The 27,818-nt window shown below is 36.5% G+C and overlaps 2 protein-coding genes and 1 long non-coding RNA gene across 3 annotated transcripts in view; 2 read left to right on the top strand and 1 right to left on the bottom strand.

Annotated features, from left to right (window-relative positions):
- Window positions 1-6,498: 6,498 nt before the first annotated feature.
- LOC127859445 (WSCD family member AAEL009094-like) lies at window positions 6,499-10,564 on the top strand. Its single transcript, XM_052396834.1, has 4 exons — window positions 6,499-7,003; window positions 7,999-8,324; window positions 9,317-9,595; window positions 9,948-10,564. The coding sequence occupies exons 1-4, from the start codon at window positions 6,906-6,908 to the stop codon at window positions 10,334-10,336; spliced, it is 1,092 nt and encodes a 363-aa protein (XP_052252794.1). The 5' UTR covers window positions 6,499-6,905; the 3' UTR covers window positions 10,337-10,564.
- Window positions 10,565-15,321: 4,757 nt separating this feature from the next.
- LOC127859453 (uncharacterized) lies at window positions 15,322-21,903 on the bottom strand. Its single transcript, XR_008039391.1, has 2 exons — window positions 16,509-21,903; window positions 15,322-16,362 (listed from the first exon to the last, which is right to left on the bottom strand). It is a non-coding gene; the product is annotated as an uncharacterized LOC127859453 (long non-coding RNA).
- A 1,547-nt stretch (window positions 21,904-23,450) lies between these two features.
- Window positions 23,451-27,818, top strand: part of LOC127864188 (traB domain-containing protein-like) — a 24,502-nt gene continuing 20,134 nt past the window's right edge. The window contains exon 1 of the mRNA XM_052403897.1: window positions 23,451-23,460. Within this exon, the coding sequence (XP_052259857.1) occupies window positions 23,451-23,460 (10 nt within the window). The remainder of the gene's footprint in view (window positions 23,461-27,818) is intronic.

Here is a 27,818-nt window from a genome sequence, read left to right as displayed (position 1 = left end):
GAATTACATAGATATCTCCAAGGTCAAGGTTGCCACAACTAAAAATAGATTAATTTTGAAACAAGGAGGGGTAACTGTGAACAATCAGTAGCAATGCACATTTTGAGTTGTAGTTGTCTCCCTTTATCAGACTTTTTCTTTTTTTATTGAAAACCTGGTTTTGTGACAATTTTGTCCCTTGTTTAACATATATTATTGCTAATATATGCCTAAAAATGTTTCCATTTGAAGGGAATCTTTTTTTTTATACAAATATTACTGTCCCAGAGTCGTTGATCTCTTGTAAAGATGTGCATATAAATCTGTGATATCAGCCAAACGGAAGTGATCAAATAGTTTTGATATTGCAGTAAATGGTTGCCATGTGCTGTACAGACTACTGATCATACGTCACTTGTGTCTATTTGTGGTTTTATTTTATAGCACCGGTATTTATTTAAGCAATGTAGCTGATTTATGTTTTTTGTTAGTTATTTAACATCATTTCTGTCCTCGACAGTATTATTTTTATCTGCATGTGGGAAACCCCTCTAACTGCCAAATACATGTCGGAGTGTGTATGTCTCCCTATCAAGCTTTTAATCTGTAAACTGGAGATGTACAATTTCTTAGAATAATCTTAATGTGTCATGTTCACACATAATTGAAGTGTTTTTTATTCTTTTTAATGTAGTTACTACTTAGAAAACTATATTATTTGGAATAATTTAAAATAATAGCAATATCAAGAAAAAGAGTTGATTAAAAAAACAACACTTTCCTTTGCCAGAATTCCATCGGGTCTTTTGGGAGCCGAATCTAATGCGCTACCTTTGATTAAGGCTATAGAACATTATAGTGTATGTTAAACATTTATTTATCACTACATGTATTTTCCAAGTAAATTTTAACCCTTTCCCACTAAGATTCGTATTTTTAGGCATTTGTAGTCTCTTAGAAAGTTACATCTAATTAAAGACCTTTTTCACTAGATTTAAGTTTTAAAGGCTTCATTTCAAACCCCTAGATACTGATGAGATGCAAACTGCATAAATCCTAAACAGGCTGCAAGGTACTTTCAGGCTGTTCTCGTTTTATGCTGTTTGCACATAGCCATTTTCACTTTGCTTCTGAGTTAGAAAGGGTTAAACAGTGTTATGGACTCCTTTTTTAACAAAATATATGTTTGATTGTGAATTTCCTTAGTCATGAGTTTTATTTCACTTGTTTGAATATGATGTACATGTAGACTCTTTTGGAATCTATGGGGAAAAAAACACAAAATTGTCATTATGCAAAATAGTTAATAAGTCTTTTAAATAAAAGTCACTTCAGATCACATTTTATGTTAAACCCGAAGTTTTGCATTATACAGAAGTATAAAATAATGATCATTGAAGCAATTTTCACTAAAACATGTTGCTGTAAAAAGGCTAACATGATACATGAACTAAGGACATAAGGATGTTTCTGAATTCAAAGGAGTTTCATTAAGTTTTTCCAAAGGACAATTAGCAATTAAAATCTTTACATAATTTGAATAATGGGCTATTTAGCTCACCTGAGCACAATGTGCTCATGGTGAGCTTTTGTGATTGCCTTTTGTCGGTCGTGCGTTGTCCGTCATCCATTGTGCGGCGTCAACATTTGCCATGTTAACACTCTAGAGGCCACATTTATTGTCCAATCTTCATGAAATTTGGTCAGAAGATTCACACCAATAATATCTTGGACGAGTTGAAAAATGATGTCGGTTGGTTGAAAAACATGGCCACCAGGTGGGCGGGGCATTTTTCCTTATATGGCTATAGTAAAACCTTGTCAACACTCTAGAGGCCACATTTATTGTCCAATCTTCATGAAATTTGCTCAGAAGATTGGTCGCAATGATATCTTGGATGAGTTCGAAAATGGTTATGTTAGCTTGAAAAACATGGCTGCCAAGGGTCGGGGCATTTTTCCTTATATGGCTACAGTAAAATCTTGTTAACACTCTAGAGGCCACATTTATTTTCTGATCTTCATGAAACTTGGTCAGAAGATTTGTCCCAATGATACCTTGGATGAGTTCGAAAATGGTTTTGGTTGCTTTAAAAACATGACCACCAGGGAGCTTGGCATTTGTCCTAATATGGCTATATATGGCTTAAGTAAAACCTTGTTAACACTAGAGGCCACATTAATTGTCCAATCTTCATGAAATTTGGTCAGAAGATTGGTCTTAATGATGTCTTGGGTGAGTTTGAAAATGGTAACATTTGCTTGAAAAACATGGCTGCCAAGGGGCAGAACATCATTTTTCCTTATATGGCTATACATGTATATATGGCTATGATAAAATCTTCTTAACACTCTAGAGCTCACATTTATTGTCAATCTTCATGAAATTTTGTCAGAAGATTCATCTTAATAATATCTTGGACGAGTTCAAAAATTATGAAAATCATGGCCCCCAGGGGGCGCGGCATTTTTTCTTATATGGCTATAGTAAAACCTTGTTAACACTCTAGAGGCCACATTTATTGTCCAATCTTCATGAAATTTGCTCAGAAGATTGGTCGCAATGATATCTTGGATGAGTTCGAAAATGGTTATGTTAGCTTGAAAAACATGGCTGCCAAGGGTCGGGGCATTTTTCCTTATATGGCTATAGTAAAATCTTGTTAACACTCTAGAGGCCACATTTATTGTCCGATCTTCATGAAACGTGGTCAGAAGATTCATCCCAATAATATCTTTGACGAGTTCAAAAATGATGCCGGTTGGTTGAAAAACATGGCGCCAGGGGGCGGGGCATTTTTCCTTATATGGCTATAGTAAAACCTTGTTAACACTCTAGAGGCCACATTTATTTTCTGATCTTCATGAAACTTGGTCAGAAGATTTCCCTATGATACCTTGGATGAGTTCGAAAATGGTTTTGGTTGCTTTAAAAACATGGCCACCAGGGGGCGTGGCATTTTCCCTTATATGGCTATAGTAAAATCTTGTTAACACTCTAGAGGCCACATTTATTTCCGATCTTCATTAAACATGGTCAGAAGATTCATCCCAATAATATCTTGGACAGTTCAAAAATGATGCTGGTTGGTTGAAAAACATGGCTGCCAGGGTGCGGGGCGTTTTTCCTTATATGGCTATAAATGGCTATAGTAAAACCTTGTTAACACTCTAGAGGCCACACTAATTGTTCAATCTTCATGAAATTTGGTCAGAAGATTGGTATCAATGATTTTGGTTTCGATGAGTTCGAAAATGGTTACGTTTGCTTGAAAACATGGCTGCCAAGGGGCGGGACATTTTTCCTTTTATGGCTATAATAGAAGCTTGTTAACACTCTAGAGGCCACATTTATTGTCCGATCTTCATGGAACTTGGTCAGAAGATTCACACCAATAATATCTTGGACGAGTTGAAAAATGATGTCGGTTGGTTGAAAAACATGGCCACCAGGTGGGCGGGGCATTTTTCCTTATATGGCTATAGTAAAACCTTGTCAACACTCTAGAGGCCACATTTATTTTTGGATGTTCATGAAACTTGGTCAGAAGATTTGTCCTTATGACATCTTGGATGAGTTCGAAAATGGTGTTTGTTGCTTTAAAAACATGGCCACCAGGGGGCGGGGCATTTTTCCTTTTATGGCTATATACTGCTTTAGTTTAACCTTATTAACACTCTAGAGGCCACATTTATTGTCGGATCATCATGAAACTTGGCCAGTCAATTTGTCCCAATGATATCTTGGATGAGTTCGAAAATGGTTCCGGTTGGTGGAAAAACATGGCCACCAAGGGGGCGTGGCATTTTTCCTTATATAGCTAGAGTTAAACCTTGTTAACACTCTAGAAGCCACATTTATTGTCCGATCATCATGAAACTTTGTCAGAAGATTTGTCCCTATGATATTTCTGACAAGTTCGAAAATGGTTCCAGTTGCTTGAAAAACATGGCCAATAGGGGGCGGGGCATTTGTCCTTATATGGCTTCATGAATCTTCATTAAACTTTGTCAGAATATTTGTTTAAATGATATCTTGGACGTGTATCAAATGGTTCTGATCTGTTGAAAAACGTGACTGCAAGGGTGTTCACTAGTCATGAAAGTTGGTTAGAACATTTGTTCTAATGACATCTTGGGCTGCACAAAACAGATCAGTTCCTTTGAATCTCAGGTGAGCAACTTTGGGCCTTTCAGGCCCTCTTGTTTAAATACTCTACAGATTTTAAGTCAAATTATTTCTTTTTACAAAACTGAGAAATTGGAAACTCTGTAATAGAGAGTTAAGGGTGATAATGTGGAAAAATGAAAAAAAAAGTTACTGTGACTGATATAAAGAGGGAAAATGGCTTATGCTTGTTTTCAAAAAAACATGTTTAAAATAGTTTTATGTTTCCGTGGGGTATTGGATATGGTGTCCGACTAGCAACTGGGAAGACATGGGTTCGATCCCCACTGTTGGAGTATTCTTTCTCCAAAAGACGCCAAGTACTTGTTCTTAGTCTCGGGAAACAGACTCAAGAGTGTTTCAATAAGCCTTAGGCTTTCTATGCACTTAAGATAAAATAAAAGGTTTAAAATTTTAAATTAATACAAATAAAGTGTTAGTATTTACTAAGAGGGCTTATAAGCAGCTACCGCACAGGAAATGATACAAATGTAAGTAGGCAAAAAAAACTTGTAAGAAATGTCAGAGATACATATAATTTAAAATTATAATAATAATTCAAATAACAATGGATTTAAAAACATTTTGCAAATGGCCTTCTAAAATAGTTTGTCACTTTTAGTTTTGCGTATGGATAATTTTTAACAATTCCCATAGCTGTTAAAAGTAATAGTTTTATTTGTGTTTTGTTTGTTTATCTTATTAATTTATTGACTGATTTCCATTTTATTTAAAATATATATTGGAAAATGTATTGAAAATATTTAAATACCATTGTAACATGGCCTGTGGGCATTAAACCTTGGTTGTTTATGTGAGAGCTTATGGTCTAACCACAACCCTGAAGTTATCCACACTTTGTACATCGTGTTATGTTGAACTTATTTTGGTTACTATGGAGAGTGCGGAAGTAATTTTGATTGGTCAGTGAAGTCCCAGAGGTAATTTTACAACAATCAAAGAGTTACGAATAAATGAAAACCGTCATGAGATGCTTTTGAAATTGGCTTTGAAAAATGTGTTCACATTAAACCACGGAGTTTGGAATACAATTTGTCAACATTGTTATTTAAGGCAGTTCAATTTAATTCTATCTTGTTTCCATGAATTGGAAACAAAAAAAATCCAATTTGCAAAATATGTGAGGTTACAGCTTCAATGACCATTTGGAACTTGGTAGTAGCAACTTAATAAACTATGATTTTCAACCATTTTCTAAAATACTTTTTTTTTTGGTGGGGGGGGGGGGTTTGGCTAATTGATTGATGTCAATATTTACATTGTAGGTAGTTTTGTGTTAACTCCATGGTGTGTTTTAAACAGACATTTTGTCAATTTTATCTTTAAAAAGTATGAGACTTACACTGTTGTGAACATTTTGGAACTGTTCTTTAGCCTCTTTTAGTATTGATTCTAACCTGACTCCAATTTTTAAAGTATGATGAATAAAATTACGAGTATTTTAGCCTCGTCCTGTGAAAAATGGGCTTAATGCATGTGCAAACAGTGTTGTCCCAGATTAGTCTGTGCAGTCTGCATATGCTAATCAGGGATAACACTGTCCTATACCTGGATTTTCATTTAGAAGGGACTTTGTTTAAATGAAAAATTCCATAAAGGCGGAAAGTGTTGTCCTTATTAGCATATGCAGAGTTCATAGGCTAATTTGGGACGAAACTTAACGCACATACATTAAGCCTAGTTTTTTTTAAATATCTTTCAAAGGGTGGATGAATGACCATGAACATGTTAAGATCAGTCTTGAAGTTAAGATATATGGCAAAAGCAAAGTTGATTTGGAACTCATTCTTTTTGGTAGATATCTAAGCAGGCGACATGGTTTGAGATTGAGAAAGATCGAACTCATTAGAACTTACGTTTCGTCATGTTTATTCACCAACAGAAAGAAAGCATGCACTGGCTATATTTGTTAAATATTGCAGCAACAAATAGCATGTACATTTGAATATACCATGTGTTTTTATTGAACTAAACCGCTGTGGAAAAGCTCCATTTAGGTCAAACAGATTTATTTTTTCATGTATCTGAAATAAATATAAATCCAACTCGAAGTAATTCGCTATTTAACTTGCATTAAAAATAAACATAACTCATTTTCTATTTAATACGTATGTACATAACCATTTTCTGTTACATACGTGGTAAATATTTTACTTATCTGTGTTTTTAAATTAACACGACATTTGACATGCATTTTGAAAACGTATTATTATCTTCATAACCAATTTTACATTAAACATATTATTTTTCTTAAATGGTTTAACATGGACACGGCAAAGGCATATACAGTACATACAGCCGTTTAATAAACTTTACACCTTGACATGTGCCTTCCGTTTCAACCTCAACAACGCCCCAGGCTAAGAGCGTTAAAAATGCATAACGTACGGTGTATCATACATGTTTAAACAGAGTTTAAATAGGACAGCATTGTTTACCTTAAAGCGGGTAAATCTACTGTATTTGGGGCAGTTGACTTAATTAAATCAACCAGTTATGAGTTGGGTAACACTGTGCTCTTCGCTGTTAACGTTCTATTTGCGGCTTTAGATTAGAATCACGAGTGTGATCAACAAATCTGTATTTCCCAAATGTAACATTAGTGTCAATTTATCGGTAAAATGATCGTCTCTAACTCGGAAATTATTGTGAAGTACATAATGAAGTATCGCTCGTTTAGATTTAATAACTGTAACATCATCTGAAAAAAGAAGTAATTCCAGATGGGAAATGTTCAATGTGGATAGCTCTGTCTTTTGCAACGCCGCATGGATTTGTAGTGTATAGTGGTGAAAACTTGACAGAATATGAGCTATATATCATGCCACGAAGACGGTATGTATTGGTTTCGGCTCTCAGTCTTTTGTGTATGAACTGTTTTGAAATAAACTGTCTTGCTCCAATAATTGATATATTTCTGCTTTTACGCTCAGTCTAACTTACGAGTATGTGAGATATAATAAGATGATATCCAATATTCATAATATCGGCATGTATAGTACTAAACTATAATATATCAGTGGGACGAAACGTCCAACCCCTCCCTACCCAAATATCAGTGGCACGATACGACCATCACCTTGTGAAACACACTTTGTTCTTAGCTGTTTTCTCGAGGTAAGACTGCATGTCGAATTTCATGAACACACTCGCAATAGCGAAATTGTGTAGACCATGTTTTATCAAATAACTTAAAAAAGTTTTATTAAATCAGTTTTTTTTAAGTTTTTTCCGGCGAATTCAACAGTATTCAGTCATAACACGGCAGTCAGTTTACATACATTTTTCTCGTAATAATGTGTATTATTGTATTATATTAAGTGCAAAGGCTTAAGTCAATGACTGACAACTGCCCTACTTGAATCAGAGGTACAGATCGAATGGCCATATTATCGCGACCAGGCCTGGAATCGATTAACAGTCCGCAATACTCCGTACTGAACACGTGTATCCCGCAGTATCTGTAAAATGATCGTACTTCGAAATATATTAACTTGATTTAACGCTAGGGATCTGTCTAAGCTATTCTGTGAATATGGATATATTAGTCATTTTCAGCTCAGGTACTACTTGAAAGTACCCCGACGACACAAAAGTGTGGTACAAAGTACCTGGTTTAAGATAAATATAATATACAAAAAGTACCCCGGAGTATGACAGGGTGCCTTTAAGTGTATTTTCCGTACCTTAGGTGCATTTGAGTATACTTAAAGAGTACCCTGGGTACTTTTAGTAGTACCTGAGTGATTGAGCGTAAGTTTGGGGCAACTGCCATTGCCGAGATAGTTCACGTGTATAGAAATGACACTGTCGTTTCTTTGCTTTTACAGTCGTCTGCTACGTTTGATTCTTGTCATGGCTGCTGCGGTTGTCGTGGTTACTTGGCTTCATACGCGTCACGTGCTCTTCCCGACACCGACAGGGAATTACTTTGGTGACCAGCTCGCTCAGCGTATCCAAGGTATTCCGCACAGAGAACTGACGTCATTGTTCCAAGCAGGGAACCACAATGAGCGTTTGTCGTCAAATCTCAACTGCCGAGAACGCGAGGCGAAAGATATAAGGCTGACGCCACGTGACGTGCCGTTTACGGCTCTAGCAAGCGTCTGGCGATCGGGAAACACGTGGGTGCGACATCTCGTGCAGCAGGCAACAGGTGATTGATCTTCGTATTTTAAAGGGGCCTTTTCACAGATTTTGGCATTTTTTTAACGTATTCATTAAATGCTTTATATTGATAAATGTAAACATTGGATCATAAAAGCTCCAGTAAAAAATCAAGAAAAAAATTAAAAAAAGGAAAAGAACATTGCCCGGAGCAGGTTTCGAACCAGTGACCCCTGAAGTCCTGCCAGAGTCCTGAAGTAAAAACGCTTTAGCCTACTGAGCTATTCCGCCGAGTACACATTCTTGACGTATTTTATACCTTATATAAGCAATCTTCGTAGTTTCACAAAATTTAACGACAAAAACAGAACTCTCCAAATTATTCAATCGTTTCGCGTTGCAACGCTTTATAATATTTAGGTTTTAAAATCGTCAAATGATGCATATAATGGCTATATTAGAGCATGGTTAATGTTCAGTATTACTGTTTCCTCACAAATATCATAACTAAAACGAAAACTTACGAATCTGAAACAACTTTTTTCAATTTTGTCAATTTACCAAAGCGTGAAAAGATCCCTTTAATGCAATTAATAAATAATGTCAATAATGTTTGTAAAATATCGACATTCTTGCATTTTTTGAACACTTAAATATCACAGGACTTATTGCTCTCTGTACAATTTCAAATTTTGCTTCTTAGCGTATATGCTCACGCTTGTTCAAATAGTAAATTCTTAAAAAACATTATTGTTTATAAACATTCATATTGTTACACGAGAAACCAGTTTCGTCAAGGTCAATACAATTTGGTCAATGTCAATACATGTTTGATGCTGTATTTTGTTCTAAATGCTGGGTTCACAATGCTACCGGTACTTGTTATTCTGGCAATGACACTTTATTTCCCCGATGTTTTGTCATAACAACCTCGAAGATTGTGCCACACTAATTCAGTATTATTTCATTATAAGTAAGTACCAGTAAATTTTCTTTCCTAAACTGTGTACCTACGAGTTTATGTGAACGTGTTTTCGGCAGGTTACGGAACAAGCGCCATTTACTGCGATAAGGACATTTTAGAAGCCGGATATCCGTTCGAGTGTGAACAAACCAACCGGAAACGCATCATGCTGGTAAAAGTGCACCAACCTGACCCTAAATTCGAGAGGACATATGTAGACCGACCGCCAGAGAACATTCTGCCTTTTGACCGCGCCGTCTTTCTTATTCGCAATCCGTATGAATTCATCGTGGCTAACATCTACTATAAGCATTTAGAAGTTGTCCCCGAAGAAGATTTCTTGAAACCCAAAAGCCGTAAGTAAATTCATTAAATGTGATACAACTGTTAAGTGTTATTTTGTTAAAACATAACTTGTCATATCGTTTTCATTTCGTTGTAAAAAATAATGTGGAAATAAGCATATTTTTATGAAATGCGCTGTTGAAAATACTGTCTTGAATTTGTTTTATTTATTCGACAGAAGTTCTAATGCCTTTTATTATGACACCTGAAGTTTTGCTCTAAGTGTTGTCTCTGTTATTGTTGAAAGAATGATTTCTCTATGATACTATAATAACTTGAACAATAAATAAGTTTGGTCACATTTTTTGTACTTATAAGCACATTCATTATTTCAATGATGCTTTGATTTATTTTACATTTTAGGTTGGCGTTACGGTCAACCAAAACTCTTCGAATGGTGGAATGACATGAACGAATACTGGCTTCGAAACTTTTCCGGTCCTGTATATCCGCTACTCTATTCACGTCTACGTGCCAACGTTAAAGGGGAGCTCCGTCGGCTGCTGGGGTTCATTGACGTTGACGTCACAGATGCCGACGTCACATGCGCCGTCAGAAACGGAGAGGGGCATTTCCATCGTCCCCGACGCAAGTGGTCGAAAATTTCCAGCATTGTCGAGTTATTTGATTCCAGTTTACAGTCGAAGATCAACAGCAGTGTTGCGGAGTTCAGAAAACATTTAAAACTTAAATATAGCATTGATTGGAACGAAGATATTGATGATTTATTGGTGAATGAACCGAAAACTTAAACATTATGTCATAATATTTTAAATGCTACACGATATGATCAGGGTTGAGGTTATATATGTTGTTTCCTTTTAAGTATTATTGTATCATGCATGCTGGAATCATTTGAACGTAGAGTTAAGTATTCTACATACATATAAAATACGCATAGGAATTGTATTACACGTATTTCGATATGTCAACCTTTATATATGAAATCGTGAGTTCGTGAAAATACGCTGCAAAATTTATGAAGTAATGGTTGTTCAAAGCGATGCACCCTTTTTCGGGTCATTTCGAGTTAAATACCTTGTTATATATATATATATATATATATATATATATATATATATATATATATATATATATATATATATATATACTCATACTGGGTTAACTATAGGGTCTGTGATATATTTCCGGAGTGTTGGGTACTTCCCTTTCCCATGCTAGTATCCAACTGAAAAATAGCGTGTTTTATGCGAATTACCTTCAACAACCTATATATAACTCGAAACTTAATATATCTAGTTATTTCTGCAGACAAATAACATATACATTTTTTTACTTTAAACCTCGTATCTGGGTCCCCATGACCCAATTATTTTTTTATATATGTATACTCTGTGATACTTGATACCGACATACCGGGTCCCTGAGATAGTGTCACTTGAAATACGAAACATTGTTTGCTAAAAAATGAGTTGGCCTTGAGCATAGTTATATCTTGCGACACTCGCATTAGAATTGTGGTTAAGATCTTCTCGACCTCAAACTTTATATATTAAATCCTCACGATCAGATGTGTTTGTATTTGTGTGGCCTATGCATGAATCGCTCTGCATGGTTTCCTTGCATTATACATTTAATAACATTTTGAGTCGAATTCATTTTACAGAGGGAATGACACAATGGTGAACTAAATATGTGTTTAATGTTATTTTAATATTTTTTTGAATTTTTGCATTATTTGACTACGTATCGTGTTATTTTCTCCTGTTGCGTGATTTTGTAGTCGCCGGAACTTTTAAAAGCACAATGTCCTTGGTTAAACAATTGAGATAATGTAGGATAGAATCATCCTTGTAGAAATCATTGAATTATATAACAGTGGTGTCCGTGTGATGCAAGCAGCTATAATGAAACAGTTGTCGCTATAACAGTTTCATTGCAAAGATACGTAAAGGTAAAACAGTTGCGGATCGTTAATGGTAAATAGATATGACAACCAAAAACAAAACATTTATAGGATTATTAAATTGAAATGAAAAATAGAAGTCAAACGAATATTTAAACGTTATAACAATATGTATTTACTTATTGTGTTTAAACCTTACGTGATGTCACCCTGGCGTGACACGAGTATAAATGTTTTTTATGATAGCTTCGAAAAGGATTTCAAAGATAATGACTAAAACACGCAGCGATTCCTAGTACAAGAAGAGTACCGCTATTAAGACCACATTGAACACTGTAAATTGCAATTTTTCAAGATTGCATGGTCCCAAAGTATTGAATAAAGAACAAAATACCCTGTTAATTATGAAGTCCGACATGCTATTAAGACCAAGCTGAAAGTAGCGGAACTTTACTGTAGTTTTATGTGCCTTCGTGGAAAATGATCCAGTCATCGATATTCGGTCCACTTCCTCATGTCCAACAGAAAGATATTCATTTCGTGCTTTGAACTATTCTGAAGATTTTAGTCATAGTTATGTCATAAATATCGAATAGGGACTTGTAAAACCAGTTCTTTAACTTGCATTATTGCTTCGCAAGAATGGACCTGTAAAAATGCTTTCAAATTAGTTAAAAGGAAGGTATTTTGAAAAAAAATCTGATTTTGTCTTATAAACAAAAAAAAACAACATTGAATGTGATACATAACCCATCACAGTATCCAATAACAGACGGACGAAAAGATTTGAGTATAGCCTATACCACTTGCGACTGGGTATAATACATAAGAACCTCCAATAACTAAAGGCAGTGGCTAGTCGTACAGTCCCGTACGGCTAGACAAGAGGCTAACCGTACGGCCCCGTACGGCTAGACAATAGGCTAGCCTTACGGCGCTGTACGTATTATAGCCTTTCCTATTGAGATTGTCTAGCCGTACGGCTTATAAAGTATAGAATTGTCATTTAGTGCTGTTAATCAGTAATATGCAGCAAAGACAAATAAGCGCCCGAGCCGATTGTGACGAAGATATTTCGTACATATTTTCCTAAAATAAGGCTAGTATTCCACCAATCCGCATCCGCATCCGTATCCGCGTCAGTATCCGCAAAATCGTTATACGGACGCTATATTCCATTTATCCGCAAACGGATGCGGACGAGATACGGACGGCATTTAGCACGATGAGAGTAGCTGTCATCTAAAAAATAAACTGAAAATCTATCGAATTCGTGAAAAAATACCCGGAATTATACAACCAACGCAGTTCTGCATATCGTGACTCTGATTATACTTTAAAGTTTAAATGTATGGAAAATCATAGCCAAGGCACTAAAAGAAGATGTTTCAGGTATTTACCATTTGTATCCTTTTACGGACAGAACGATGATTTGTACCTTATATCTACTTAAATTCACGCTTAGCAGCTTGTCCTTCATTATAATTATCTCAATAATTATAATTTTTAGTTTTATCCATATACAAAAATAAAGATACGTTCGACGTATGCGGATAAATGGAATATAGCGTCCGTATATTTTGCGGATACGGATACATTTACAGATAGATGGAATAGTAGCCCAAGAATGCTCACTTGAGCGTTCTATTGCGGACGCCTATTCGCGTGCGGATACGGATGAATGGAATAAGTGCAGTGCATTTCTACTTGTTTTATTTTTTGCGGATGCGGATATGCGGTTGCGGACAGATGGAATAGTAGCCTATAACTGAAGCATTCGTATTTTTAGTTAGTGTTCGTGTGGCGAATAAATGGTTGCAGGAATTTATCAAAGCGCTGACGTCACTGTAGGTGTTCGTTGTTGTATAAGTTTAGACGCAACTCAGTTTAAAAAATTATGTTATAGCTTTTTATATTGCAAGTTTTGAATGGACACAATCCATTCAAAATTATAAAGAGTGTGTCTTAAAGCACAGGTTCAGATGTTTTTTTTTTTAAATCATTAATAAAAAATAAATTTTTAGCTTCGTTTTGGGAAAACAGGGCTAAATGCTTATGCATAAATTGTCATCCCAGTACAAGAGACCCTTTAAACATTATAAAATAAGACATGTCGTCCTTGTTTAGCGTGTTTGCATTGCACAAGCTTATCAGTATGCACAGGCTTATCTTATTTGACATGCATTAAGCCCTGTTTTCTCTGAAAGCAGCCAGTATGTGCAGATTTTCAATGATAAACACTAGACTGGCCAATATCGTCTTACAAGCTGTTAAACTCTATTACTCATATACACCAACTGCAGTGCACCAGTGAGTTGTGGACTATAAACAGGCAAATGTGGTGGTTATCTTTCCTAGCAGACGCTAGTAGAATGTGTAGTCTGCTGCAACGGACAGTGGTTGTCTTTCCATGTCATAGTTAAAGGGATCTTTTCACGGTTTGGTAAATTGACAAAATTGAAAATAGTTGTTTCAGATTCGCAAATTTTCGTTTTAGTTATGATATTTGTGAGGAATCAGTATAACTGAACATTAACCATGGTCTAATATAGCCATTATATGCATCTTTTCACGATTTAAAAACCTAAAAATTATAGAGCGTTGCAACGCGAAACGATTGAATAATTTGGAGAGTTCTGTTGTTATCGTTTAAATTTGTGAAACTACGAAGATTGCTTATATCAGGTATAGAATACACCTCTCATGTATGCTTGGCAGGATAGCTCATTAGGCTAAAGCGTTTTTTACTCCAGGATTCCGGGGGTCACTGGTTCGAGCCCTTGTACGGGCTACTTTTTTCCATTTTTAAATTTTATTTTTGATTTTTTTTCTGGAGCGTTAAAAATCCAATGTTTACATTCATCAATATAAAGCATCTAATGACAAACTTCAAAACATGTCAAATCTGTGAAAAGGCCCCTTTAAGGCTTCTACGCACATACCGATTTGCAAAAACATTAGCGTTAGCTGACGCTCACACTAAAAATGAACCGTTAAACTAAATTTAGATTCACATCGTACATGCACGATTTACATGCTGGCGAATTCGACTGTACATACATTTTCGATTTCAGAATTTAATATCTGGCTTATTTTGCATATATCGACACATGTTCTTCTTAACTTTTATTTAAGTTTATGTTCAAATATATGTTTAATAAGTTGTTTTTTTTATACACATTTTATGTAAATTAATAAATATTTGAAAAAATCGTATAATCTCGCTTTAAAAATTCGTCATCTTTCACGGCTTCCTTTCATGTCATACGGTTGCTTATTTGATTCATTAATTAGTCGACGTTCCTAAGGCGTGAAAAACCTGTATTAAAGAGTTGCGGCATCGATATTTTGAAATTTAATGACGACAGCCGTCAAAGTTACGTTCTAGAAATTGACTTACACACACATAATTTAAATCGGTTTCTAATTTGATTCTTTAATAAGACGACTTTCCTATGTAAGGAGTGAAAACTGTTTTAATTAGTTGCGGCATCGATATTATGAAATTCAATGACGGCCAAGGTACTTCTCAGAAATGGAGTCACACAAATAATTTAATTGTCGTTCAGACAATGGATAAATATATGGTTTCATACAGGCAATTTATCAGTTCACTGAAAATGGTTGTCTTTAACTTAGACAATATCCATAGGAAAGGCTATACGTACAGAGCCGTACGGCAAACCTATTGTCTACCCGTACGGGGCCGTGCGGCTAGCCTCTTGTCTAGCCGTACGACTAGCCACTGTAAAATGTATAGTTATTTCATTTTCATTTTACAAATGTCTTTAAAAATATATTTAAATTTTCTCTATCATGGAAGTGTCATTTATTCATACAACACATGACAAATTATAACAACAATATATGTTAAAATTATCTGACCCTTGTCAGACGTTTTATTATGAAACTAATAAATGATATGCATGATTGTCAGATTGTGAAATGCTCAATTCAAGTATTATATAAGAGATAAATGGTGACGGACCCATGACAAACAAATAATTGGAGATAGTAGTAACAATCCATCATAAGTTGCAGTACGAACTAAATGATTATCATGAAAATAAAAACTGATTTAACAAGCAAATTCGTTGAATTGATATCCCCCGCCATTATACTTCTGGATACAAGTTATGGCTCTGGACACACAAAAAAAGCATTTTTTTCAAATACAAAGGGTCATAACTCCGCTATTAATCAAGGATGTACAATGCCATTTGGCGTGCATCATCCTCTTATCCATATATATATACTCGTACCAAGTTTCAATGAAATCTGCTAAAGCACTTCCAAGATATGGTTCCGGACACAAAAGTGCCGGACGGACAGACGGAAAGACGGACAATGCCAAATTAATATCCCTCCGCTGTTGGCGGGGGATCACAAAAATTAAGCAAAATTAATTACATACACAACAAGATGCGTTTGTGAAACCCAATGCCCCGTATATAACGTTTGACCTTGAAGGATGACCTTGACCCTTCACCACTCAAAATGTGCAGCTCCATGAGATACACATGCATGTCAAATATAAAATTGCTAGCTTCAATATTGCAGAAGTAACATAACATGAGCAATTTTGACCCATATATTTGACCTTGAAGGATGACCTTGACCTTTCACCACTCAAAATGTGCAGCTCTATGAGATACATATGCATGCCAAATATCAAGTTGCTATCTTCAATAGTGCAAACGTATTCATAAAATAAGCGATTTGGGCCACATATATTTAACCTCTGACCTTGAAGGATGACTTTGACCTTTCAACACTCAAAATTTGCAGCTCCATGAGATACACATGCATGCCAAATTTCAAGTTGCTATCTTCAATATTGCAAAAGTATTAATAAAATAAGCGATTTGGGCCACATATATTTGACCTCTGACCTTGAAGGATGACCTTGACCTTTCACCACTCAAAATGTGCAGCTCAATGAGATACACATGCTTGGCAAATATCAAGTTGCTATCTTCAATATTGCAAAAGAATTCATAAAATGAGCGATTTTGGCCACATATATTTGACCTCTGACCTTGAAGGATGACCTTGACCTTTCACCAATGATAATGTGCAGCTTCAGGAGATGCATTTGCATGCCAAATATCAAGTTGCTACTTTCAATATTGCAAAATGTTAAAGTTGGCATAAACAGACCAACCAACCAATCAACAGACCGACAGAGCAAAAACAACATGTCCCCCACTACTATAGTGGGGGGACATAAAAATAGACTGATCCTACAAGCAAACCCCATATTTACACAGAACAATGTCTGAATTGACATAAATTTGGACAAAAAACATGCATTTTCCTGGATTTGAAGCACAGACCTTTTGATTGCAAACAACAGTCTTACTTACTAAGACATTTCTGAAAATTACACGTTGCCAGCAAAGTACATTTTTAAATCAGATATGCAATGTCATGTCCTTACCAAATTGTACTAGAGCTGTTTTCACTTCGAGTTTGCAAACAGCCTTAAAATATAAACTAAACACTAGAAAAGAATCTTTAACAAGGGCTGTTTGTAAAACAAGCATGCCCCCCATATGGGCTGTCCGTTGTAGTGGCAGCCATTGTGTGAATACGTTTTTTGTCACTGTGACCTTGACCTTTGACCTAGTGACCTGAAAATCAATAGGGGTCATCTGTGAGTCACGATCAATGTACCTATGAAGTGTCATGATCCTAGGCAAAAGCGTTCTTGAGTTATCATCCGAAAATCATTTTACTATTTCGGGTCACCGTGACCTTGACCTTGTGACCTCAAAATCAATAAGGGTCATCTGTGAGTCATGATCAATCTACCTGTGAAGTTTCATGATCCTAGGCATATGCGTTCTTGAGTTATCATCTGAAAACCATTTTACTATTTCGGGTCACCGTGACCTTGACCTTTGACCTAGTGACCTCAAAATCAATAGGGGTCATCTGCAAGTCATGATCAATCTAGCCATGAAGTTTCATGATCCTAGGCGTATGAATTTTTGAGTTATCATCCGGAAACCATTTTACTATTTTGGGTCACCGTGACCTTGACCTTTGACCTCAAAATCAATAGGGGTCATCTGCGAGTCATGATCAATGTACCTATGGAGTTTCATGATCCTAGGCCCAAGCGTTCTTGAGTTATCGTCTGACAACCACCTGGTGGACGGACCGACAAACTGACATACCGACAGACCGACCGACATGAGCAAAGCAATATACCCCCTCTTCTTCGAAGGGGGGCATAATGAGATAAAAGTGCACTTACAAAATCAAAGTCTTTCATTTTGAAAACCAATAGACAGAATTATAACATATAAAAAGTATACAATCTTCAGTACACTGATCAACAAATTAAAACATTTTAAATCATACAATTTGCATAAAATTCAAAGCTTGATATCTCAAAAACTTATCCACAATATTGAAAGATATTAAGAATCTTACAATCTGCATCATAACTAAAGCTCAATATCTTATAAAACTGATTGACTAAACTGCAACATTTTACAAATTATTTAATCTACAAAAAATGAAAAACTTCATATTTCAAAATTCAACCGACAGCATTGACACATATTTAGAATCATACAAAGTTAAAGCTTCAAATGTCAACTTGAAATGAGTCCAAAGTACACGGACTTTAGTGAAACACTGGTAAGGGAATAAAAAGGCAGTTAACAACAAGAGCTGTGTTCGTAAAACACAATCCCCCTTACTGCGCCGCTTTGAAGCCATATATTCGACCTATGACATTGAATTATGACCTTGACCTTTCACCACTCAAAATGTGCAGCTCCATGAGATACACATGCTTGCCAAATATGAAGTTGCTATCTTCAATATTGCAAAAGTATTCATAAAATGAGCGATTTTGGCCACATATATTTGACCTCTGACCTTGACCTTTCAGAAAATTAAAATGTGCAGCTCTATGAGATACATATGCATGCCAAATATCAAGTTGCTATCTTCAATATTGCAAAAGTTATTGCAAATGTTAAAGTTGGCGTAAACAGATCAACCAACCAACCAACAGACAGGACAAAAACAATATGTCCCCCACTACTATAGTGAGGGACATAAAAATAGACTGAACCTTCAAGCAAACCCCAAATTTACATAGAACAATGTCTGAATCGCCATAAATTTGGACAAAAAACATGCATTACCCTGTATTTGAAGCACAGACCTTTTGATTGCAAACAACAGTCTTACTAAGACATTTCAGAAAATTACACGTTGCCAGCAAAGTACATTTTAAAATCAGATATGCAATGTCATGTCCTTACCAAATTGTAATAGAACTGTTTTCACTTCGAGTTTGCAAACAGCCTTAAAATATAAACTAAACACTAGAAAAGAATCTTTCAGGAGATAAAAGTGCACTTACAAAATCAAAGTCTTTCATTTGAAAACCAATAGACAGAATTAAAACATAAAAATTATGCAATCTTCATTACACTGATCAACACCATTAAAACATTTTAAAATCATACAATTTGCATAAAACTCAAAGCTTGATATCTCAAAAACTTATCCACAATATTGAAAGATATTAAGAATCTTACAATCTGCATCATATTTAAAGCTCAATATCTTATAAAACTGATTGACGAAACTGCAACATTTTACAAATTATTTAATCTACAAAAATGTAAAACTTCATATTTCAAAATTCAACTGACAGCATTGACACATATTTAGAATCATACAAAGTTAAAGCTTCAAATGTCAACGTGAAAAACACATCCAAGATATCATTTAAACTAATATACTGACAAAGTTTCAAGAAGATTCATAAGTCCATATAAGGAAAAATGCCCCGCCCACTGGTGGCCATGTTTTTCTTAGCAACTGGAACCAATTTCAAACTTGTCCAAATATCATTGGGACAAATCTTCTGACAAAGTGTCATGATGATCGTACAATAAATATGGCTTCTAGAGTTTTAACAGGGTTTTACTTTAGCCATATAAGGAAAAATACCACGCCCCCTTAGTGGCCATGTTTTTCCACCAACTAGAACCATTTTTGAACTCATCCAAGATATCATTAGGACAAATCATCTGACCAAGTTTCATAATAATCGGAAAATAAATGTGGCCTACAGAGTGTTTACAATGTTTTAGTAAAGCATGATACATAACCATATTAGGAAAAATGCCCCGCCCCCTGGTGGCCATGTTTTTTAAGCAAACGAAACTATTTTTGAACTAATCCAAGATATCATTAGGACAAATCTTCTGACCAAGTTTCATGAAGATAAGAAAATAAATGTGGCCTATAGAGTGTTAACAAAGTTTTACTATAGCCATATAAGGTAAAATGCCCCACCCCCTGGCGGACATGTTTTTCAACCAACCAGCATCATTTTTTAACTTGTCTACGATATTTTTTGGGATGAATATTCTGACCAAGTTTCATGAAGATCGGAAAATAAATGTGGCCTCAAGAGTGTTAAGATTTTACTATAGCCATATATAGCCATATAAGGAAAAATGCCCCGCCCTTTGGCAGCCATGTTTTTCAAGCAAACGTAACCATTTTCAGCTCGTCTAAGATATCATTGAGACCAAACTTCTGACCAAATTTCATGAAGAATGGACAATAAATGTGGCCTCTAGAGTGTTAGCAATGTTTAACTAAAGACATAAGGAAAACTCCCCCGCCCCTTGGCGGCCATGTTTTTTCACTGATCTGGACCATTTTCAAACTCGTCCAAAATATAAATAAAACCAATGTTTTGACCAAGTTTCATGATGATTAGGCAAACATTTTGACTTCTAAAGTGTTCACAAGGTTTCTCTATAGCCATATAAGGAAAACTGCCCCGCCCCTGGCGGCCATGTTTTTCAACGGACCGGAACCAATTTTTAACTAAACCAAAATATCATTTAGACAAACATTTTGACAAAGTTACATGAAGATTGGACTTCTACAGTGTTCACAAGTTTTTTTGTTGTTTTTTTGACCTAGTGACCTAATTTTTGACCCAGCATGACCCAGTTTCGAACTCAGTCGAGGTATCAATGTGACAAATGTTCTGCAAAATTTCATGAAGATCAGACAATAAATGTGGCATCTAGAGTGTTCACAAGGCAAAATGTTGACGACATACAACGCACAACGGACAAAAGGCAATCACAAAAGCTCACCATGAGCATGTTGCACTCAGGTGAGCTCAAAAGTTATGGCCAATTTTAAAGTTTTCAGACGGACGGACAGAAGCAATATATTTAACATTTAACCTTGAAGGATTACCTTGACCTTCACTTTTCACCACTCAATATGTGCAGCTTCACAAGATGCACATGCATGCCAACTGGAGCTTTGTCACAGACGTGACATATACCCCCACATAACGCATTGACACAGACTATTTTGTATGCTGTCTTCACAAAACAAGATAATACAATTTATGGCGATTTTTTAAGAATCATTATGCCATTATCATTTATAGCCATTTTTACCTTTGAACTCTTGAATTGTTTCACATGACAAGCCTTCCAATGACTTTGAACAAAATTGATGTACAGAGTCATTTTAAAATCTTACAATGAATGACATATTTATGGCCCAGACAAGATAATTTATTGCCATTTTTGACCTTTGAACTAAAACTACAACTTTGAGTTTGAAGATATCGACGTAATTCTTTCGCGCGACACACTGTCAAATGATGGTGAACAAAAGAGCCAACGATTTTAAAATCGCACAATAAACAACATAGTTATTGCCCAGACAAGCTCAATTATGGCCATTTTTTACCTTTAAACTCAAATTGTGCCCTTGTTCTTGGAAATATCGACGTAATTCTTTCGCCCGACACACTGTTCAATGATGGTGAACAAATGTGCCAAATGATTTTAAAATCTCACAATAAAAAACAAAGCTATGGCCCGGACAAGCATTTGACCTTTGAACTCCCAAGTGTGACCTTGACCTTTGAGATATTGACGTAATTTCTTTTAACGCGACACACCGTTCCATGATGGTGAACAAATGTACCGAGTCATTTAAAAATGTAACGATAAATAACATAGCTATGGTCCGTACAAACTTACAGTTTAAAACATACTAAGTGACCCCATGACCTAGTTTTTGACCTGGCATGACCCATATTCAAACTTGATCTAGACATTATCTACATACAACTACTGACCAAGTTTGGTGAAGATCGGATGAAATATCGGGACAGACCGACAAACGTGACTCCTATATAGCCCCCATTACCAATTGTAATAGGGGTATAAATATCAAGTTGCTATGTTCAATATTGAAAAAGTTATGGCCATATAAGTTTTCGGCCAGATGGACAGACTGACTGACTGACGGACAGTTCAACTGCTATATGCCACCCTACCAGGGGCATAAACATATTCCACAGTTCAACAATTCTTTTTCCATTTTTGTTTTTCCATAATAATGTTATGGACCCTTGCCCTTATCTGGGCCACTGTTTCTTCCGGTAAGTATTTTTAGGGACCCCATTATTTTTGAGCCAGATGGCATTTTTTTTTCTCTTAATTCATCTCTAAAAAAGTTCATGAAACATATGTTCTCTTCGCTGGCCCACTTTCGTTTCATTCCTTTTCTTGTCCCTGTCCCTAAAACAAGAATAGATATAAAAAATAAAATAGCAATGAGTATCATGTCAGTGTTTTTTTTCAGTTTTGGGGAAAAGGGGTCGGGTCCCCTGAGAGGGGAATAATTCACGTGTAAAAGGGGAAATTTCAATGCTAAGCAAGTAACATACAAAATCAAGTTGTAACACCATAATTCACCATACACAGAGAGAAAAACATTATTCCAACTTTTTTTGTCATCAACATGTTATGTTTATGTTCAAAGATCAACATTTTTTGGCTTTTCTGTGAATTATTTAAACGAGGTATTGATTAAAATTGAACTACACTTCCAAGAGGGGAAATTTTCAAATATTTTTGGGAAAAATATACACTCTAAGCAGCAAACTCATTTGTTCAGTGACTGTAAGCCCTTTATTTTGTTGACTTTTCTACTGAATTGATCCTTGCACACAAAGTATCAACATAAGTCAGTGTTCTGCCGTGGATGCGCCCTTGTGTTATTGTCGCAAAAAACAAATATTTGTCCCCACCCGTTTTCTGTATATGGGTCCGCGGGCGCACATGAATTAGAAATAAAAACTAATCGATTCAATTTGTAAGTCGGTAAAGTAATCGAGTGAATGTGTAACCAGAACAAACTATTTCATTGGACATGACGTCATTTCGCAGCCAATGGTTAATTTATTTAATATTAACACTCTATTTCATTGGTAAGTTGAGATTATAACAACCAATCAGATATCAAGGAAATTTCCGAACCTATCAAAATGGCTTAAAGTGACAGGCCAAAGAAAACAAAATCCATTTTTTTTTTTTCCTCCGGCAAGTAAAATTAGAAAATATGACAATAATATTAACAACCCAACAGAGTCTTCCCAAGTCCCAACATCGTTTAGCAATTACGAAAAAAGTCTGCCCCTAAACGTACATTCCAAGAAAATTGGCTTCAAAAATGTCCTTGGTCACTGTTTGACAACAACAAAATGACATGCAGATTGTGCATAAAGCAAAAAAGAAAACGCCTTTACTATCGGTATTTCTAATTATCGAACAAGTACTTTGACATGCGGAGTCCAATGACCATAAATTTTTTCAAAGTTTTGTAAATATGTTGACAACTGTTTGACAGTGTTAAAAAGTTTTTTGAATGTTCCAGTTTTAATAACAATGTTACAACCTGACTGTAAGAAGTTTAAGCACGTTTAAAAGTTCAAGTTAAAGGTTATTAGTTTCCACACATTTAATTCTGCTACAAAAATATTTCTGTGTCCCCATATTTTTTCTTTTTGTCCCCACTTTTGTAATCCTAAAGGGTCCCCAACAGTAAAATTTCACAGCAGAACACTGCAAGTGATACAATGATTGAATATTGTAGAGCAAGGTTTTCCTGATAAAAATGCACAAAACCTGAACATGTTAGGAGGTAAATGAACTAACTGAAAACTGTTTTAACACCAGTTTAAACCAATTTTTCACACATATAAGAACTGACAGTTCGCAGAACTATCATTTCTTGGAAGAACAAGTACTAAACATTAACTTTCATAGCAAACTGCCTACTTTGTACTTTACAAGGACTTTTACAAGCACATTGTTGTAACCCTGTAGATCACAGAGGAGGTCGTCTAGAGCATCACACTTGACTTGGACTACTCATTTACTTTAATACAGTCATGACATAAGACTCTGTCACATAATGATAGAAAATGCAGAGAAACCCGTCTTCAAATTTAGTTCATACCTTGAGGATTTGGCTGCCTCATTTCATCATGGGTCAGACTGGCTGGCCCTTCACTGGCAGCAGTTGACATGGACTCTGAAAGAACCAAAGTGAAACCTGTAGATTGCATATGATCAGCACAGTCAACACTGGCATGTTGTATCATGAGAGGCTCTGACTCCTGTACAGATTCTAGACTGTGGGTGTCTTCAACAGTTGCCTCAATGACTGTAAACATATAATGTCAACAGTGGGGTCTTGTATGTCTATTATCCATTGGTGGATCTTGCTGAAATCTATAGAAAACATGCATGCCCCCCATATGGGCTGTCCGTTGTAGTGGCAGCCATTGTGTGAATACGTTTTTTGTCACTGTGACCTTGACCTTTGACCTAGTGACCTGATAATCAATAGGGGTCATCTGCAAGTCACGATCAATGTACCTATGAAGTGTCATGATCCTAGGCAAAAGCGTTCTTGAGTTATCATCGGAAAATCATTTTACTATTTCGGGTCACCGTGACCTTGACCTTTTGACCTCAAAATCAATAGGGGTCATCTGCAAGTCATGATCAATGTACCTATGATGTTTCATGATCCTAGGCCCAAGCGTTCTTGAGTAATCGTATGACAACCACCTGGTGGACAGACGGACCCGATCGACATGAGCAAAGCAATATACCCCCTCTTCTTCGAAGGGTGGCATAAATATATATTGGCTTGGACAACAGAAAATTGTACTAGAATATATAGTCTACAGTTGGGTCATGTCTTTATCATCAATAGATGGGCCTTTATTATATGACAACAGAAATACCATGGGTCAGACTGGCTGGCTCTTCACTTGGCTCCCTCCTATCATGGGTCAGACTGGCTGGCTCTTCACTTGGCTCCCTCCTATCATGGGTCAGACTGCCTGGCTCTTCACTGTCAGCAGTTGACATGGACTCTGAAAGAACCAAAGTGAAACCTGTAGATTGCATATGATCAGCACAGTCAACACTGGCATGTTGTATCATGAGAGGCTCCGACTCCTGTATAGATTCTAGACTGTGGGTGTCTTCAACAGTTGCCTCAATGCCTGTAAACATATAATGTCAACAGTGGGGTCTTGTATGTCTATTATCCATTGGTGGGTCTTGCTGAAATCTATAGAAAACATGCATGCCTCCCATATGGGCTGTCCGTTGTAGTGGCAGCCGTTGTGTGAATACGTTTTTTGTCACTGTGACCTTGACCTTTGACCTAGTGACCTGAAAATCAATAGGGGTCATCTGCGAGTTACGATCGATGTACTTATGAAGTGTCATGATCCTAGGCAAAAGCGTTCTTGAGTTATCATCCGAAAATCATTTTACTATTTCGGGTCACCGTGACCTTGACCTTTGACCTTGTGACCTCAAAATCAATAGGGGTCATCTGCGAGTCATGATCAATCTACCTATGAAGTTTCATGATCCTAGGCATATGCTTTCTTGAGTTATCATCCGAAACCATTTTACTATTTCGGGTCACCGTGACCTTGACCTTTGACCTAGTGACATCAAAATCAATAGGGGTCATCTGCGAGTAATGATCAATCTACCCATGAAGTTTATGATCCTAGCCGTATGCGTTCTTGAGTTATCATCCGGAAACCATTTTACTATTTCGGGTCACCGTGACCTTGACCTTTGACCTCAAAATCTATAGGGGTCATCTGCGAGTAATGATCAATCTACCCATGAAGTTTCATGATCCTAGGCGTATGCGTTCTTGAGTTATCATCCAGAAACCATTTTACTATTTCGGGTCACTGTCACTTGACCTTTGACCTAGTGACCTCAAATCAATAGGGGTCATCTGCGAGTCATGATCAATCTACTGACAAATTGTACTAGAATATATAGTCTACAGTTGGGTCATGTCTTTATCATCATAGGTGGGCCTTTATTCTATGATAACAGAAATACCATGGGTCAGACTGGCTGGCTCTTCACTTGGCTTCCTCCTATCATGGCTCAGACTGGCTGGCTCTTCACTTGGCTCCCTCCTATCATGGGTCAGACTGCCTGGCTCTTCACTGTCAGCAGTTGACATGGACTCTGAAAGAACCAAAGTAAAAATTGTAGATTGCATTCGATCAGCACAGTTAACACTGGCCTGTTGTATCATGAGAGGCTCTGACTCCTGTATAGTTGCCTCAATGCCTGTAAGCATATAATGTCAACAGTGGGGTCTTGTATGTCTATTATCCATTGGTGGGTCTTGCTGAAATCTATAGAAACAAGGGCTGTTTGTAAAACATGCATGCCCCACATATGGGCTGTCCGTTGTACTGGCAGCCATTGTGTGAATACGACTTTTGTCACTGTGACCTTGACCTTTGACCTAGTGACCTGAAAATCAATAGGGGTCATCTGCAAGTCACGATCAATGTACCTATGAAGTGTCAATGATCCTAGGCAAAAGCGTTCTTGAGTTATCATTCGAAAATCATTTGACTATTTCGGGTCACTGTGACCTTGACCTTTGACCATGTGACCTCAAAATCTATAGGGTTCATCTACGAGTCATGATCAATCTACCCATGAAGTTTCATGATCCTAGGCGTATGCGTTCTTGAGTTATAATCCGGAAACCATTTTACAATATCGATCACCGTGACCTTGACCTAGTGACCTCAAAATCAATAGGGGTCATCTGCAAGTCATGATCAATGTACCTATGATGTTTCATGATCTAGCCCAAGCGTTCTTGAGTTATCGTATGACAAACCACCTGGTGGACGGACGGACCGATCGACATGAGCAAAGCAATATACACCCCTCTTCTTCGAAGGGTGGCATAAATATATATTGGCTTGGACAACAGAAAATTGTACTAGAATATATAGTCTACAGTTGGGTCATGTCTTTATCATCAATAGGTGGGCCTTTATTATGAACGTCTCGATGAGGTACTGATGTAGAAGAAAATCAATACATACATTAGAGACCCGAACAAATTCATGAGCCACATTCTGGGTCGTAACGTAACAAGGGCCGTAACGGTAAAGATTTTAATTACATTTGTACTTAGCAGAGTTCCGAAGTACAGTCTATTACAAGATAAATCTGAGCCGATTTTAAAAAACGTATAGGCAATTTTGTAATTTAATGACGACCTGCTCCATGAAGTTTACTTTCAGTTTAGAGCCGCCGTGATCAGTAACATTTTTGTGTTTTGCATCCGATTTGAATGTTCTCCAAAAAATATAATAATAAATTCACATGTCTACTCAATAGCTATGTATTTTAAGAACACATTTCGCGAGAATTTCTCACGAAAAATGACATGTACAATGTTTAAATCAAAGTTTTAAGCTGTGATTAAAAGTTTCAAAACACCCAATGCGCCCTTTTTAAGAGAATCTCCGTGCAAAATGCCCTTTTGTCAAGTCATGCGCCATGCCCCTCTGCCCTTCTAGATGAAACACTACAAGCTAACTCCAATATAACCCCCTAAACTTCGTTTGTGGGGGTATAATAAAATCATTCTCAAAAGTTAAATAATATCTTTTGGTAGTTGTAGATTATTCGGGTATTAATCCTCTCATTTCACAAATAAACTGTTCATAACAGATGAGATGGCAAGCATAAATGCCTGTTAATGAACACAAAATATGTTGCATGTTGTCTTCACAAAAAACAGCCCAAACCATGCTCAATGTTAAAAACGCACTAAGTGACCCCGTGACCTAGTTTTGATCCGGCATGACCCCTATTCACACTTCACCTAGGTATCCTCTAGATACAACATCTGACCCGAAGATCGGATGAATACAACTTGAATTAGAGAGCGGACACTTAATACAGACGGACCGACCCGACCAGGACCAACAGACAAGTTTGGTGAAGATTAGATGAAAACAACTTGAATTAGAGGGGGCACTTAATACGAAATCCGACCGACAGTTCACTCCTATACTACATCCCTAAACTTTGTTTGTGGGGGTATAATTGCATTTATACCTTGAGGATTTGGCTCCCTTCTATCATGGCCTCAAGACTGGCTGGCTCTTCAATTGGCTCCCTCCTATC

This window comes from Dreissena polymorpha, chromosome 1, assembly GCF_020536995.1.
Source record: "Dreissena polymorpha isolate Duluth1 chromosome 1, UMN_Dpol_1.0, whole genome shotgun sequence".
Taxonomy (NCBI): domain Eukaryota; kingdom Metazoa; phylum Mollusca; class Bivalvia; order Myida; family Dreissenidae; genus Dreissena; species Dreissena polymorpha.
Note: the sequence above shows the minus strand (reverse complement) of the source record. Positions and strands in the feature narration are given on the sequence as shown.

Excerpts from the sequence above, each read along its gene's own strand:
- LOC127859445 (XM_052396834.1), top strand. The coding sequence starts at position 6,906 with ATGTGGATAGCTCTGTCTTTTGCAACGCCGCATGGATTTGTAGTGTAT. Across the intron at positions 7,004-7,998 it reads TATATCATGCCACGAAGACG|TCGTCTGCTACGTTTGATTC; the intron begins GTATGTATTGGT and ends TTGCTTTTACAG. Across the intron at positions 9,596-9,947 it reads TTTCTTGAAACCCAAAAGCC|GTTGGCGTTACGGTCAACCA; the intron begins GTAAGTAAATTC and ends TTTACATTTTAG.